The following is a 17,721-nucleotide window of genomic DNA, read 5'->3' as shown; positions in this document are numbered from 1 at the left end:
GTAAAGGAGCAAGAGAGTAAGGGAGGGAAGAGTAATGGCTCCCAGACCCTCCCCTCGCCTCTGCACCAACCATGACGTACTATGGAATGAAATACTCCCTTGGTCAGTTGGGGTCAGGTGCCTGAACTGTGTGTCCCAGCACTGCCTGTAGCGACACAGCGAGAGCTGGGAACCCAGCTGCAGGATCAGAAGCAGAGAAAGACCTTGAATCTGGTGCAGGCATTCCCCAGTGCCAGCTAAGAACTTATCAGTGCTGCTCTCTGTATCCAGGAACAGCTTCCTAGCAGCCACGGTAAAGGGAGTTAACTCTTTCCTGGCTGAATCCAGCACACTCACATTCATGTACTTTACCCTACAGAAGCAACTTTCCATTCCAGAGACTCCAGTGTTTGTACACAAGCTCCACCATATGGCATTGGTACCTTCTACCAGAGAAAAGCTTCGTAAGAGCTGGGTATAAAAAGGCTGCAAAATTACACAGTACAAAATATGACACAGACGTACAGCATTTATGTATTTTGAGTGCATTCAGCAGTGCAATGAAGCCATAAGGTTGGAGTTCTTCTGGGGAACACATGTTGCCGGTGTGTTACCATAAAACATCTGCAAAAATTGCTTCCCACCAAAGGCCGTTTCTCCCAAGTGTTTGTTTCTCATTAACACAAATGTCATTATTTCTGATAGGAACTGTGATACTCTCGGAAGGCAAACAGTTCTGCTGTCAAATACCATTGATCTTAGTGGTGCACCAATTTGGTTTTCTGTCAGTCAAGAAAGGGCTACTCTGTGCATTAGGGATCAGCTGCATAACTGAAGAAATAAGGGGTACATTGTTAGGAAAAAGAGTGTTAAATATTTTCCAACAACTGTGGTACCCATATGTGGAACCAACGCATGCCCAAGTTCTAGGGACCTGTGCAGGAAGCTTTCCTTACTCTCCTTCTTCCTCACTTCACAGCCTTGTAACCTCTTTCAATTTTAATTTTTTTTTTCTACTTGCAAGTTGTTTTTTATTTCATGGTCAAGGTTCTTTAACTCCAGTACAGGCTACAGGTATTGTATCTTGTTATTCCTTTTTCTGCACAATTGAAAAATTGCTTCTTCTAGGGTTATTTTTCCAAGTGTAAATGCTCAGTAGCATCAGATGGCAATCCTCAGCTTTTCCTCACCAAACCAAGCACCTTCACTACTTTAAGCCTCACACTGTTAAAGCTAACTCACAGTCTCCGGACCTCAGGAGTGGACATGATGAACTTGTAATAGTGTTATCAATTCCATACATTGACACCAGATCAATTATCCCTTTTTTAATTCTCTGTTTGTATCTCAGGGGTACACATCACTTTATCTTGGCAGAGCATTAACTTGAAGGTCTGTTGAGAAACTTATCAGTGATGATTTCTTTATATCTTTCTTTTTTTTTCCTGAGTCACAGCTTTTCAATACTCTCTCATCATATGTGTATTATCTACATAATTTATTTCCAAAGACATTGCTTTACATAATAATTTTGTTGTATTGTCGGTCTACCATAATATCTATTAATAATTTTGCCTCAATTCAGATAGGAAGACTGCAGTGAAAAATAAGGAGGTTTGTTGTGTCTATCTCTATGTAATTTCATATATATATATAGCTACATATAAATGCACACAGTCACATACATACTCTTCCTTATTCCTTCAGCTATTTGGTAACCTCTGTTTAATTGTTTACTAAGTGTTGATTCTCATTATTATTCATTTAAATATCATGGGTTTCATTCTTGTTCTTAGTTACTATTTATTGCATGCTTGATAATTTTCATGTGACTTTTTCATCTAGATGTTTCAACATAAAAATTAGAAAGTTGTAACATCTCATGTTGTTTTTCAGTCTGAGAGTTTTCTAAAACATACTTTATCTAGGTATAGAATGCTTCAAACGCAGCAAGGCATTAAAAATAACAGCTCAAGTTTTGTGGAACCTTGATATGACGTCAAATAGCCAAGATGTTTTTATTACCCAGTCATAAGGATCACTTGAACACTAAATGTCCCAGAGAGTAGTGCTGTGTGACCTCTTAATATCGTGCTTGTGAAGAATGTTTCATTTAACTTCTTCAGATCATTTGCTTTCCTGATTTGTGACAGACTAATGGAAATTTGGAGATTAACTCAGAAGCATACTCATTTGCTTGAGTGAATATGAACTTGGATGAAAACAGTTCAAGAGTATCTCATTAGATTTAAAATGTGTTTTTCAATTAAGAAAATGTGTTTATAATTTAGGATGTGTCTAGTGAACAATCCATCTAATGAACTGGTGACCATCATGAGAGATTCTTTTATTACTTGATTTACTGAATAGAAGTCTGCTTTTTCTCACTGGCTGTTTGTTTTCCTTTATTACCTTTCTCCAAACTGTTTGCGTATTCCACCTCTGAAACAGTTTTTTACTGTGTTAATATCTATTACTGTCTTTAGCTTTCAATTAATAAAAAATATTATAAAATAAATAATTAATTTGGAATGACAATGCCATGATGGTGAAAATACAACCTACCAGGCAATTCACTAAGGGAGACCAGCAGAAAGATTTAAGTCTGAGGAGGAATTCAAGCACTGATAGTCTAAGTTATTGGAATGTTGGTGTCTACAGAGGGGCTTCCGCATCACAACCTGGATAGGTGTAATGCCTAATCTGGGGGAAAGCATCCAGCCTAGAAAAACCCAGGCTTTTTAGACAGTGAGGAGAGAGAATAAGGCTCTTCAGAATGGGATGTGCCAATGCTGTCATACTGAGACACCTGACCCAGTTAGCAGGAACAGCTGAGAACACACAACTATGATAAAATGTGTTTCATGGTGTAGCATTTGCACTGCTCACTAGGCAGATCCTCTGCCCAGTCATGATTCTCTGCTCCTCTTCTTTTGTAGGTGTCCACGTCTTTTTCTTGAACACTATGACTATGCTACCTCTTATTTCTTTCAAATGACGGGTACAAAATAAAAACATGTTGCCACTGCTTGGATTTCACAGCAACTTGGTGTTGGGAGGTAGGTGGTGAAAGGCATTGGTCCAGTTTCTACTGCTCTCCAAGGAACTTGTGATGTGAGAGATCAATGTGTCATGGTTCCCACCACGGAAATACAGAATATTTCACTCATTGCAAAACACTACGAAAGGAGGACAGGAACGTCTGCCATCTGTGGACATTTTGAGTATGGCAATGAATCATTCTCAGTACTGGCACCTCCCTGTTGTTCTGGAATTTTAAATCCTCTTGTGGATTTGTCACTAACCATGCTGAGAGCCTCATTCACAGCAGGCAGAATGCGAAAACTGGTCTGTCATAGTTGTGTTGTGTGGTCATTGTTTTTATTTTCCTAAATCGATTTCCTTTTTCTGCTGACTTACGTAAGATCGCGCTTGTTATCTTGTTAGTATTTCTTTAGCTGTGTGTCTACATGACATATGATGTATCTTCCTACCATCCTTAAATCCAAAACATAAACTCCATTATATGATACCGCTGTGGTCTCTGTAAGAAGGCCATGCATTGTAAGGCAGAAATCTCACCAATAAGCTTGCCATTACAATGATCTGCTTGAAAGAGATTGAATTAGGTCTGAAATCAGTCCTTTATCAAGATGAAAGATTAATTTTCTGTCTCATTTTAAAATGAAAAGTTTTTCTGATTCAAGCTACTGAATTTCATACCTTCTATAGACCTTAAAAATTGTTCATCTGTTCTACATTTTCCCCCATAAATCATAATTTGCCTTTTAGTTAAAGCAGAGTTTTCAAACAATGATATACAGGATTGGCATGAATTCAGACACAAGAAATTGAGTGGACTCTCCTTTGCAGCTGAAATTACCTTTATAGACCCTTGTTCTGCACTTATTACAAAGTATAACATACAGTACACTTAAAAAAAAATCTTAGGGATACTTCTTGTAACTTGAGTTTTTAATACTGTTTGTATGAGATATAATGTCAATTTGGGTTTAAATCAACATTTTAACAAGACAATGTCATGGTCCACAGATCTTTTCAGTTAATGTTCATTGAATTTCAGTACTCCCAGTTATTTACATGTTATATTCCACCTGCTTCTGAGAAAGATATTTCATCTGAGAACATGATTAGAGCATCATACACTAAAAGTAGTATGTAATGAAAAAATCCTATTGATCTTCCTTTGCCTAAGGAAAGGTAAGAATACAAGATACATGCTACTAGCCTAGGACAACTTTTATTCTTTAGGATGAGACCATAACTAATCTGCAGTGCAGAGATAGTATTTTAGAGAACAAGCATGGCATTTGGAAAACCAGACATGGAGTCATAGAGAAGGATAAATAGCTTATTCAGCCACAGATGATCAGACTCTTCCAGATCAGCAAGCTGCTCGTTCCTTCTTCAAGCCTACTTATTGCAGGAGTAAAGGTTCAAAGCTCTTCTCTCCCTTCTTCGCTTATAGTACTTACTGCTCATCTGGGTACTCAGTTATTACACACAGCCATTTAGTTATTTACTGGACTACTCCAGTTTGTTTCCTGATCTTTTTATCTACTTGTTAATTATGTGACAAAAAATTACTCACATAGCCCAAGAAAAATTAATTCCCCCACTAACAGTCTATTACTGTCTTGTAAAAAGACTGATATAATACCTGAAATATTTAGATATTGTAAAACAATTTGTCTACTATGTGTAAGTGTATTTTTTCACTTATTATTTATCCTTTAAAACAGGTGAATATACCAGTTAAGCTGAGCTTCAAGTCTAAGCATAAACCGTAGAAATTAGTCCTAAGAGCTGTTTAGCTTTGTATTTTGCATTAAAAACAAAAAAAAGCAACAGTTGGTGCTGAGAGAAAACTGTAAAAGAAGAACAAGAAAAATTCCAGCCATAGTCAATTTGTGATTCTGATGAGTTCCTGATGCAAATCTTGAATCTCATAGGACTTGATGTATTTTTATTCCACAAAATTGTCAAACATTTCTATGAACTCATATGAGCTTTTTTTTACCTCAGCTTCTTGGTACAAGCTGTTCCGTGGTGCAACTGTGTGTTGTCTAAATAATTGCCTACTTTTCTTTATTTTCAACCTACCACCTACTTGACCCCTAGTTCTGTACTGGAAGAGACAGTGAATGATTGTTACCTATCCACCCTATTCATCCCATTTCTGGCTTCAGGGACCTCTGCAAGGTCTTCTCTAACAGAGAGTAATAGGAAAATATGTTTCTAATAAAATGAAATTAATTCTAGAAAAAATAGAGAAGTGCTTAAAGTGACTAAAAGTCATAGTACTGATGAAACCCAGATAAATTGATTTCTCCTTGTAAACTACTTTTCTTTCATCCTTTCCTTACCTTTTTTTTTTTTTTTTTTTTTGGCTTGGTGACATTTTGCTGAACAAACTAGAATGAGACTAATTGCTGCTGCTTGTATGATGTTACGCTGGAACTTCAGTAAAATTACTTCTGTTAGAGTATATTGTGCAGTTATATGCACTTTTTACCTCTCTTCTTGCAAAAGAGTGTTCTTAGAATTTTAATACCCAGAAAAGATCGGAGACTAGTTTTTCTGTTTTAGATTAGACATCCATATTAACAGAGTGCCCTTCACGCCATGCTAGAGCCCAAGATTGCCACTAAATATTACAAAACAGTGTAATCTGCTATCAAAAGTAGCTCCTGCAGCTGCACAAATTTATCTTGGAGGTCTCTCATTCTAATCCAATGCTTGTTAGAACTGATGATGCCTCAGAGAGCCTGGTAGGGCTGCAGGCTGTTACAGTGAAAATATGAGTGGTTTTGAGGTTAGAGAAATGATTCTGTTCCCTGTATCAAACATCAGTTACAATTGCATAGTATTTTAAGTATGGTGTGGTTTTAGTCGGGAAGGAGTTAACTTTCTAATGGCTAATTTTTCTGAATACCATAGTAGGACTGCAGAAATTCATATATGTGCATAATCTGAAATTCTATTGCTTTGGGGCATTTCCTTGAACAGAATTTATCTTTTTACCAACTACTCAAAAATTTACATTATAGGTCTTTAAGAACAAAGACACAGTACTGTTCTTCCTGTGTAGGCTCAAATCTTGGGAATATAACAAATTGAATGAGTCAATTTAAAACTTAATAATATTAATATGGTTAACCGTTAAGGTTCACTGCTCCTTTTCTTAGGAGTGCTGCTTAGCATAAGGACTGTTCTGTACTTGTCTGGTACTCCGTGTTCACACAGTCATTGGTCTGTGCAGTTTCATTGCTGGGCAGAAAGGGCTGACACCCTTTCTGCAGAAAGAATGGCTGAAAGCACGCAGCTAACAAAAAACACAGAACAAAGGGGATACGCTCAGCAAGATATTAATCCAATTTATCTGCACTGACACGTAGGCAAGATATGAATCTTGGATTCAAAAAATTAAGGTTGTTCTTGAGCCAATAAACTTTGCCTTCTTAATTCTCTTTCAGCAGATTTCAATAACAGGATTTTGAATGAGCTCCAGTAAGAATGGGAACACAACTACATCTGTCATCACTGTAGAGTAATTAAGACTGCTCACACTGTCTAACTAAAACTGTGTTTCAGGGTCAGTGGGGATTTAAACATTTATAGTCTTAAATTAAAATCAGGAAAACACAAATTATACACTGCCATTCAAATTTTTCATCACAGATCAATTTACTGCACGTAACAGTTTAAAGCCCACTCTTGACGGATGCTTCAGCTGCAGCCAATGAGCAAGGGCTGAGATCCTTATTTAAACAAAACTTGATGTAGGTAATCTCCTTTTGAACTAAATGTGGAAACTGATTTCTGACTGTGAAACTGAGAAGAAAGTCAGACCTGTTTTTAAGAAAGCTCTTCAATTCTCAGAAATGAGATCTGTGGTATTTGTGAAGTATATGAGAGGATAAAGGTGAAAGCTCCTTATTGTATTCGGTGTTTGGAATGGGCCTGTTTTTCTCAATACTTTGCTGTGCCATTGGAAGAAGTCAGTCTTCTTTATGTTTTCTTATGTAAAGAAACAACCTTAAAAGATTGGTAATCTGGAATGGACCTAAAGAGGTATTGCAAGTTTGACTTTCTTGTCTGCAATTTTAAAGCCCTCAACCAAGAAGCATAAACCTATTTTTCCAGCAGAGGTCTGTTTCCCTTTAATTCTCTTCTTTACACCCGTGTCCACCCGTCTTTGCAGGGAACAGGATTATGGATGATATTCCTGATCTGAATTTTGCTTTAGTAATAATAATAATAATAATCCCGAGTTTCACCTCCAGTGAATTCACATGCTTGTTGTAGATGTTCTTTCACGATCATATACCACTGTCACCAGTTCCAGGATGCTCACTTCTAGTCAACCCCTACGGCAGAGATCAAAACACTGATCTTTGGCTCCACCTTGTGATCTCCCTGACGAGACTAGCAAAGATGAAATGAGGGAATCCTCAATCCTGATTTTGATCTTGGTCTTACTTTGATCTCTCTGCCCATATAGAAAATGGAAAAGCCCAGGCAGTTAGATTGTTTAGGTCAAAATACTGACTTCAGAAGAAGCAATAGGGTTTAAAAGTGTAACTAAATAAACATTTGTAGCCTCAGAAGTGTGAAATAAACTATCCAAAAGACCAAAACAAAATATATAGTGCTACAAAGAAGTTGGTGGGCAATCTGGGAGCTATGATCTGAGTTTAAGAAGTTTTGGTAAAGTGCTAATGCTAGTATACATAAAATAGGACACAAAGTTGCCTTCTTTGACAAAGACATTGACATGAGAACTAGTGGAAAGTATACTCAGCATTTACTTTACTGCATAACACACCAATATTCTTGCCTTCTGTCTGAACATCTGCCCATCACCTTTCCATGAAAACAACTGATATCAGAACTGACTACTCAGCTCTTGATTCCTAACAGGACAAAAACAAACAAGCATTGAGGTCAGTTTCTGCTTTGTGGGAACATGCTGTGGCCAAAAAGAATTTGAAATCATTTGCATTTTTAAAGCTTGAGTGAGTACCAGAGCATAAAGCTGATAGGTAAGCTGGGCCCCTGAAAGTACTTCACTTTCAGATTTCAGAACAGTTACTGCCATCCATAAAGTACAGAACTGTGGAAGATAATCTCCTCAACTGAAAAAAGGTCAGACTATAAAACTTTTACTTGCCATTTTCCAGAAGAAATTCATCACATTAACTCATGAAATGTATAAATTTTGCTTCCCTGAATCTTTAGAGTTTATTTATTAATTTTATGATGTTAATAGAATATAGAACTAAAAATATCTTAAATCTTTCAATCTCCAATCTACACATGGCATGTGAAAAATATTACTTCTTGGATTATTTATATATTTGTACTGCTGTAATAACTACCAGAAAAGCAGTGCACTGAAGTGGACAATGTAGCTCACAATTGCCATGTGAGCGTATTCATTGTGCTGCTTTGATACCACAGTTGTAAATAGATAGAAGTATAGAGGGGTCTGATCAATGTTATTATTAGTTTGGCCAGTTTCACTATCTTAAGTACAATGATAATTTACAATCAAATCCTGTTAGTGCACAGAGACGTTCAAAATTAATGTTAAAATGTTGCTGAATTTCTAATATGTAGGCTAAGTGTTACTTACATTGCCAGATCATATTATGTTATAAAATAAAGTGGTCTATCTCCTTGTGCTAGAAGTTTCTCAAAATGGAAAAAAAGTAATAAGGAAGCAAAGAAGAAAAAAAAAGAGAAAGTGAATTACAGTTACTTCTAAAAATTAGTATTTTCAACTTCTAAAAATAGTCAAACATGGCTACAAATCTAATTTAAAAGTAAAAGTAACCATATACAGGAAATTATTTATAGTATGGCTTATAATTAGAAGATGAAGGTATGTATTATGTCAATAATTATGTCTTCTTTCTTGTAGATGAAAGTGTTCATTATTTTGGGAATTTCAGCAGCTATAGCCTTCACAGCTGTTTTCTTTTCTTTTCTTCAGAGAGGCAAAGATATCATCTTTGGTAAGTAACAGAAAAAATACATGATATTTTCTTTTGTCGGCGATTACTGTTAAGCTGAAAATACACTGGCACTGCAGACGGTTTAGCAATGGCAGTTTAGCTTTAATGTCTTTTTATGTGCAAAATACACTATCTGCCTTCTGCAAGAATTATTCCATGGGTGTTTTCTTTTAAAATGCAGCTTCATAAATTTACAAAGGAAAACTTTGTATGAGTAACTTATCTCAATTATGTATTCTTTGACTACGAGTGATTTTACTTTGTTAGTGACATTCATATGTCAGATGACATGTTTACAAGCATGTTTGCTGGATTTCTTTCCCAGTCTGCCAGTCACTCCATTTAGTCATCCTGGGCTAGAGTTAGTTGCCATAGGACGTCCCAGCTGGCACCCTGTTGCTGGCCCACAAGGATGCACCTCTTCTGTGGGTCTGTTCTTGGCAGATCCTCTACTTAGAGCTTCCATATTAATTGTTTGGAAAGACATGGTTTAAGATGAGGTTGTATTGTATGTTAGTTAATAGAAAATTAATTATATGTGGACTGTAAGTAAATGGACTTAGAGATGGAACAGATGGACTGTATATGGACTTACAGATGGACTTAGAGATGAACAGATGGACTGTATATGATTCTTTTCTATAGTAAGTGCTTTTCGGTCTGATGGGAACAATATAAAATAATGTTTGTTACCAGAAAAACCACATTTTTTAAAATAATGCATTGGTACCAACATCATACTTCTCAGTAGAAAAGGAAGAGAGATAATGGAATTCAGGTATACGAGGTGGATCTTCTCTTCTAGATCAGAGTCTGAATCAATACCCCATGATAAACAATACTGTGAACATCATATATTTCTCAAAGGTAAACACCCTAAAAGTAATTAAAAAATTATACAATATTAAATTATAAAATAGTTAGTTTTGCATGGCCTATAAAGATCATTCTAGGTTTTCAGATTGTAAAAAACATTTTCAGATGTAAGAGAAACCTGAATTATAACACTAAACGAATCATCGAATATTTTATCATATATAGGTAGAAAAGAGAAATAGCTACTGCTATAATTAGAGTCTGAGAGGATCTTTAGTCAAGTGAAGTAAAATTTTGCCTAGGAAAGATTACTCCTCATCACACACTATTCTCCTTCTGGCTGAGCACCCTATAAAAAAATAGATCACAGAAATAGCACAACATGGACTACAGTTAAGATATGTCACCTAAAATTACAGTGTACATAAATGATGAGCAATTGTACATAAATAATTCTTAGCAAACTATTACTATTCATGATCCATTTTCTAAGAAAAAAAAGGATCTAACAAAATATAAATGGGAATTAAACCACTGATTCATTTAATATAAAGCTAGATCTACACAAAAGAGGAATAATCTGTGTTCCATGACAGCACTACACGAAATAGCAGAGCTGCGTATGAAGCCTAAGGAGCATAATTGCATACACAGAACACAAGATGTTTCAGCTGGACCTGTTAGGTTTGGTGCTACATTACGTGTGCACAGCTGCATTTATACTGGAATAAGCAGAAGGAAAGTCTGACTCTTCAAGCCTTATAAATTAGGGAAGAATTGATTTAACACCCCTGTATTATGTTTCAGAAAGTCAGAAGCCATGACATTAGTTTCAGGCACATTAAAATATTGAGATTATTTTAATGGAGAAAAAATTACACATACCATAATATTACAAACATGTATATTTTGTAATTGTAAATATTTGAATAAATATGTTGTTCAATAACACATTCATCTTTCTTTCCTTTTATTTTTTTTCCTTGTTGAGAAGAAACTGAAGATAACTGCATTACTGAGGCTATCCGGAAGGGCTCTAATCTAGTAGACTATGCTGCACATTATACACTGAAAAGGTAAGAAAGAAGTGAAGGATCTATTCAGCAAAAAACTTTCATAACAGAGAAGTGTGAGAATAGTCTGTTTCTTTGAGAAAACATAAAATGATAGATTATGTTTATGATTATCTGAACCAATATAACGTGCGTTATCACCATATGAGTTGCTGTCTTAAAGTGTGAGAAAAATAAGAAATATGAAAATAAAAAGGAATGGCTTTTGTTATCTAAGTAACGCACCACATTCCATTAACATGGGGCTCAAAAATTGTAATTTTATGGACATTACATATTTTTGAACATTAATTATGCTTTTTCTGGTGGAAAGTGAGATGGGAACAACTCCTATGGCATCAGTGTTAAAATCCTATTGCTTTAAGTGGGACTGTTGAAATTAATTTCTCATAGAATCATAGAATGGTTTGGGTTGGAAGGAAACTTAAAGACCCCCTAGTTCCAAGCCCCCTGCCATGGGCAGGGACACCTTCCACTAGACCAGGTTGCTCAAAGCCTCATCCAGCCTGGCCTTGAACACTTCCAGGGATGGGGCATCCACAGCTTCTCTGGGCAACCTGTTCAGTGCCTCACCACCCTCTCCGTGAAGAATCTTTTCCTGATTTCTGATTTAAATCTCCCTACTTTCCATTTAAACCTGTTACCCCTTGTCCTGTCACTACAGGCCCTTGCAAAAAGTCCCCCCCAGCTTCCTTGTAGCCCCTTCAGGTACTGGAAGGCTGCAATGAGGTCTCCCCGGAGCCTTCTCTTCTCCAGGCTGAACAAGCCCAACTCTCTCAGCCTGTCCCCATAGCAGAGGTGCTCCAGCCCTCTGAGCATCCTCGTGGCTTCCTCTGGACTCGCTCCAAGGGGTCAATATCCTTCTGATGTTGAGGGCTCCACAGCTGGATGCAGCACTCCAGGTGGGGTCTCACCAGAGCAGAGTAGAGGGGCGGAATCCCCTCCCTCGACCTGCTGGCCACACTTCTCTGGATACAGCCCAGGATATGGTTCGCCTTCTGGGCTGCCAGCACACACTGCCGGCTCATGTCCAGCTTTTCCTCCACCAGTACCCCCAAGACCTTCTTCCCCTTCCATTTAAAACATATGTAATAAAAGGATAAGGGAAGGGAAAGAAAATCTTTATCTTGAACTGTGGGTAGTGAAGAACTTAGGGAAAGCTCCTTTGTGCTTGAGTTATGCTATGAGACTGATCCCTTGTTAGGAAACATAGAAGTGCCTCAGGATGAGTAGCCATAAGTCTAAAAAATTCAAACCTACGCTGTGTAGCTCTGACTACACTTACGTGCTGTACAAAATTAATTTCTCTCCAATATTTGGAGCACATCAGCCAAGTTTTACAGGGTGCAGTCACCCCCTTTTTGCTTAGACTTTCTTAAAGGACCGATCTCTGCATTTTGAAAATTAGTCACAATTTGCAGAGCTCTGGGAGAAATAAGTGCTTATATGGACAGAAACTGCCAAGAACTGTCCCTGCTCAGTATGTAGAGATTGAGGTCACTTTTCTTTCATAGTGTTATTATTTTGGTGACAGTGCTGAGGCATTCAAATTTTAAAATGTAGATCTCAACCTTTCAGTGGCTCAGCAGCCTCATGTACCAAATGAAGATACAGATATTTAACTCTCTCACAGGATATTGTGGCAATTATTTGGTCATTATTTGCCCAATATCTTAAAGATGATAAATGCTAAAAGGCATCAGAAGATAAATGCTTAAATATGATTGTTTGAATTCTATTAGGAACAAAACTTGCTCACTTACTCACCCCACGTAAATCACCAGACTGCTAAGCTTCATTCAATATTTTTTATATGTGGATATATAGGTTCTAAATAGTAGTGTTATTCAAAAGTCCTATTATTGGGTTCCCTTTAAAAGCCTTTTAAGCACTGCAAAGTCACAGAATGTCTGGGGTTGAAAGTGACCTCTGGAGGTCATCTGGTCATTTCCCTTTTCTGCTCCCTTCTCATCCCTTCCCCTGTTCTCTCTTCACTCTCCTTTCTTCCCTTTCTCTTTTCTTTACATCTTTTAACAGCAGCAATTGAAAATTAGATCAGTGATTTAAAACTGTTAGGTGTTTGATCTGATAGATATTGTTAGCCACTGGATCTTTCTTAGGCAGAACATTGGTAGTAATAGTGCTCTGAGAACTGGTCATGTCTCTTGCATACATTTGGGGTTAATCCCATGAGGAGCCAAAGGCTTGCACTTTCAGTAGAGCATCAGAAGATGAGCATTAGTGTCACTACTGAGGCGCGTGCTTTCCTTTTCCTGGAATCAGAGCCACAAGTGTCCAATGCCTTCATTAGGAGTATGAGTCTCGTAAAACTATCACTTGTTCTAATGTTAACTGGTGCAAAATACTTGGTCTCTCAATTTACAAATGATCATTACGAGAAGTGAAAATTGTATTTCTATTGTGTGCTTTTATATAATTCACTTCATTGTGGCCCAATTAAGTGCAGCAGTGAGAATTATGCATATCATTAAGAGACTTCTTCCTGTAGGCTTGTAAATGCACTGTACACCTCTTAGACATTAGTCATTTGCCATTTGCAAAGTACAGAGAACTGAACTATTGTCTAATCTGATCATTAGGTTGAGAAGTGAATGTGTTTAAATCCTTAATTAAATACTTACACATTTTCATGTCATTTTAAAGCGACTAAGGCTTCTTTCCATTGTAACTTGAAGAATACTGTATACTTGAATTAAAGCTTTGGTCAGCACAAAGGATAAAAAAAAGAAAGGAACCCATTTGAGCTTCTGGAAGTTATGGAGGTTACTGTGAAAACTCATTTTACTTCAGCTTACACATAATTGAAGAAAACTACAGTGCTATTTAGAAGAGTTCAATGCTGTCTTTGAGACTGAAAAGCCAGTTCTGAGATGAAAATGCAGCTCTTTTTTCAAGTTAGAATAGGGAAACTCCAAGTTGATCCATATACAATTTTTGATCCTGATCTTTACTGAATTCATGATCTAGAACTGCAAACTGAGTCAAAATAACTGGATTTCTCCTGAGACCTCAGCTTGACCTTGAATTGTGATTAAAATGGACAAGGACAATTTCTTCACATCAGCTGTTTAATATCATCACTTAAAATCTTGACTTGCTTGTGTTTTAGCTACTGGAGCAATTGAATGGCAATGCACTAAACATATTGGCTAGAATTGTTTTATTCGTCTAGTTTGTAAAACTTGTCAGGAGTTTCTAAGAAAATGAAACTTTTTAGAAATTACTTCCCAAGTTTTAAGGTCACATGGGTCCCAGAGTGGTCCTCATAGTTTGCTGTGCTGTTCATGATTGTTTCTCCTTGACAAGTGTTTCTCATGGCTGTTTGCTAGTACCTGCCTGCTATTCCAATCAGCTTCTGAATTTTTAGTCTTTAAGAGTAGGTGTTCATGTTTGTCATTAAAATACAAATATTCATACTAGGAATGACTACTAGTAATACCTTAGCATAGATGGAACACGATGGCATCACCATTAAAATGTACTATTTGTATTACGATGGCAATGCCAATAGGAATCTGGGCAGTTTGGCTAGGGCGCTCAGAGCCATAGGGAAGCTGTGCGATTATGACACTTACCCATTGGTATATGGAAATACGTTGTTAATTTACCAGCAAGTGAATTATAACATACATTTTGAAAGTGGTAGTTGGCTTGCAAAAAGAAATTCTAATTCCAATAAATCTTGTTATAATAACAACCAGTACAAATTATCAAACTTGTACTAGCTATAGCTAGTGAATCTCAGCACTGCTGGGAGGGCTTCCCGTTTTGACTGTACATTCTTTTTTATATTCTGCTGATTCTGCTTTTTCTGCGTTTTAACATGGAGACGAAACTAAAGGTAAGTCCAGAATGGGCAAGCTGTGCACTATGATAGCTTTTTGCACTCAGCTGCAAATGATCGTATGTTTCTCCTGTTAGAACTTGGCTACTGACTCAAAAGAACTACTGAACTAGTTATGTATACAGAAGATGAGGATTGTGTTGGTAGGTCAAGTGGGGCTCACTCCCTTGTGCTAGACACTTGATTTAAGTGAGTTTTAAATAAAATATATTTTTAGGCTATAAATAGTTCCTGTACAAAGAATAAATGAGCAGACTAAGGATCTTTTGGATTAATTAAGGACTAAAATAGCATCTAGAAAAACCCTTGGAGTTGTATTTTCTTACTTAATGCTTTTTATGTAAGCATATTTTTAATTTTGCAAACAGATATTTAACTGTTTTGCCCAAATCAAAACTGTTGTTGCTATTTTAAATTTACCTCGTGCTCTAAACAAACCTAAGTGAATATGACAGCACAACTTTTTCATACAAATTGCATATCCAAATAAATCTGTGCTGCAGAGATGCCCTCAGGGATGTCTGTAACCTATGATCATGTCTGGAAAAGGATTAGACCTGGAGTATTTTTCCCTAAGTTACAGGAGTCAGTTTAGGACTTGGGTCCTCCAGCTCACACAGAATTTTTCCCTGCTGCACTTTTTCCAAGGCTACTCTGCCAATCAAAAGGATGGGGTAAGACAACCCATGCTGAGGAAAATATAAATCACAGAATAATTGAGGGAGTTCTGGAGACCATCTAGGCCAGCACTGCGCTCAGAGCAATGTCAACTAGAGCAGGTTGCTCAGTGCACTGTCCAGCTGGGCTTTGAATATCTCCAAAGATGGAGACTCTGCAACCTTTCTGGGCAGCCTGCTGCAGTGTTTGACTACTTTCACAATAAGAGGATTTTTCTTAAGCTTAAGTGTTTATTTTACCTAAGTTATCAAACCTTCATTCCTTAAATTTAGAGGTAAGGCCAGGCTGTATAATTAACATACATAACCATATAACTGTGTAATGAAGTCCTACTACACTAATTGCTGAAACTCCACGTACAACTAGTCAGTGCAAGGCAGGTGCTTGGACAGTCTCTGGGAAGAGATGTGCCTCTACCATGAACTGCAGACAGAATCTACATGACTGTGGACCAGTTGCTTGACACCTAGGTGCAAAGGCATTCATAAATTCACCTGTAATGACCGAGATGGTCTTTGATTTCAAATGTTATCTAAAACCAGGGTCTACTCACTTAGATGTGCCTATAGTGGGAGGCCTACATTGTGATTATCCTGCAGAAGGTCTTCCCAGACACTTGGTGCAGCAGACTCTGTCCATCCCAACAGTTTCTTCCTCGTCCTGAAGGCTTCTCACAAGCTTAACACTGTGGTGTGTCCCCCATAGAAGGGTACTTTCTCTTTCTTCCCAGAATTTTCCTTTCAGAAGAAAGTCACAAAGTAGTCTTCCTCTCTGCTGTCCCAGCATATCTTTCAATCAAAATATATCTTAATTTCAGAACATATCCAACAGACAAATACAGCTATGAATAAGTTCTAAAAGTATATACGTTTAAAAAACTTCTTTATTTTATCTCAATTATAGAAATATCCAAGGAAGGGAAATAGCAACTCCTACCTTGCTGCTGGTTTTCTCAAAATTTCCTGAACAAGAGAGTCAAGATATTTCCCAAGCAGCTGAACGAATGGAAATGTCAATTCAAGTGCTGAAACAAAAAGTTTGCCAGAAGCACAAACGTTCATTGCATCCAACTGGTAAATATAGTATTATTGACATTGGCAAATCCTGTTGATTTCTTGAATATTGTCTCTTAGATTAAAGTTGGTTTAGCTTCACTTTTGTTTTACCTTTGGCAGGAGTACATATCTTGTCTGCACCCTGGGGCCAGGATGCCCTCTCTTTTGTTCTTAAATCACTTATCATCACTGGTTTACATTTTTCTTTGCTGGAGTGTGGGCTGTGTTCCTATAGTTGAGGAGAGCACCACTTTGCTATTGGCATCCTCTGAACTCATGACTGTATATTTGTATATCTGCAGTGTTGCAAGCTTCTTGTTTACAGTGAAATCTCTATCTTACCCAGCACTTTGTGTTTAGTGCTTCCGGGGCCTAGAATCTACAGGTAAAATAATACAATTTCTATCACACTATGGCACTGGCATTTTCAAATTAACTTCCTCTGGACACTGATGGCTTTATTAGTATCCATCTTTTAAGAAAATACTTTCTTATCTTCACAACTAATTTTATAATGCATTGCTATCACACATTTATTTCCACTTTGTTTCTATTTTAACTGGGTTTTTTTTAATGTTAGATGGAGAAAGAGAGAGAGAGTACAGAAAGTTCAGTGATGTATAATTGTCTAAGTAAAGTAAAATTCTCCTTGCTGATAATTAGAGGGAGTTTCAAGATATCTGTCATGTCAGAAAGGTTCAAAAATTCAGAAACATTGCCTTTTTTCCTGTAATTTAGTTCTGTCACTTAAAGCAGCATGACCTGGAGAACTGTAACTTTTATTCTTTGCCAGTATTATGACATTATTTTTCATGATACGGAAACATTAGCATGCTGTAACCAAACATAAAGGTTCGCAGTTTTGGTGGGGGGTTTTGGGTGTTTGGTTTGTTTTCTTTTTTTTTTTTTATTCTCTTGTGGAACCATTGGGTTACTAAATTAATGGAATATTTCTAGAACTAAAAATACATCTATGTATGTGTGTATGTGTGCGTATATTTACATGTACACAGGTACACACACAGATACAATCATTTTTCTGCTAGCTTAGTTTCAAAATAAATTTAATTTCTAAACTACAGAACAAGTGCACAGAATCCTTGTTAATTTTCAAAACTGAAACAACTTTAATGGAAGATGAATAGGCGCTATACAGTCTATGTGCCGTGACAAAGACTAGTTGTATGTGAATCAAAGAACTAAATTGGCTATAA

At 36.9% G+C, this 17,721-nt stretch overlaps 1 protein-coding gene across 1 annotated transcript in view; it reads left to right on the top strand.

Annotated features, from left to right (window-relative positions):
* Positions 1 to 8,926: 8,926 nt before the first annotated feature.
* The window catches only part of TPO (thyroid peroxidase), a gene marked incomplete at both ends in the record, with an annotated part of 32,843 nt that continues 24,048 nt past the window's right edge, over positions 8,927 to 17,721 (top strand). Inside the window, 3 exons of the mRNA XM_010150551.1 lie at positions 8,927 to 9,020; positions 10,831 to 10,912; positions 16,356 to 16,525. Coding sequence (XP_010148853.1) covers positions 8,927 to 9,020; positions 10,831 to 10,912; positions 16,356 to 16,525 — 346 coding nt within the window. The remainder of the gene's footprint in view (positions 9,021 to 10,830; positions 10,913 to 16,355; positions 16,526 to 17,721) is intronic.

The sequence above is a fragment of the Eurypyga helias genome, unplaced genomic scaffold (assembly GCF_000690775.1).
Source record: "Eurypyga helias isolate BGI_N326 unplaced genomic scaffold, ASM69077v1 Scaffold12154, whole genome shotgun sequence".
Taxonomy (NCBI): Eukaryota; Metazoa; Chordata; class Aves; order Eurypygiformes; family Eurypygidae; genus Eurypyga; species Eurypyga helias.
Note: the sequence above shows the minus strand (reverse complement) of the source record. Positions and strands in the feature narration are given on the sequence as shown.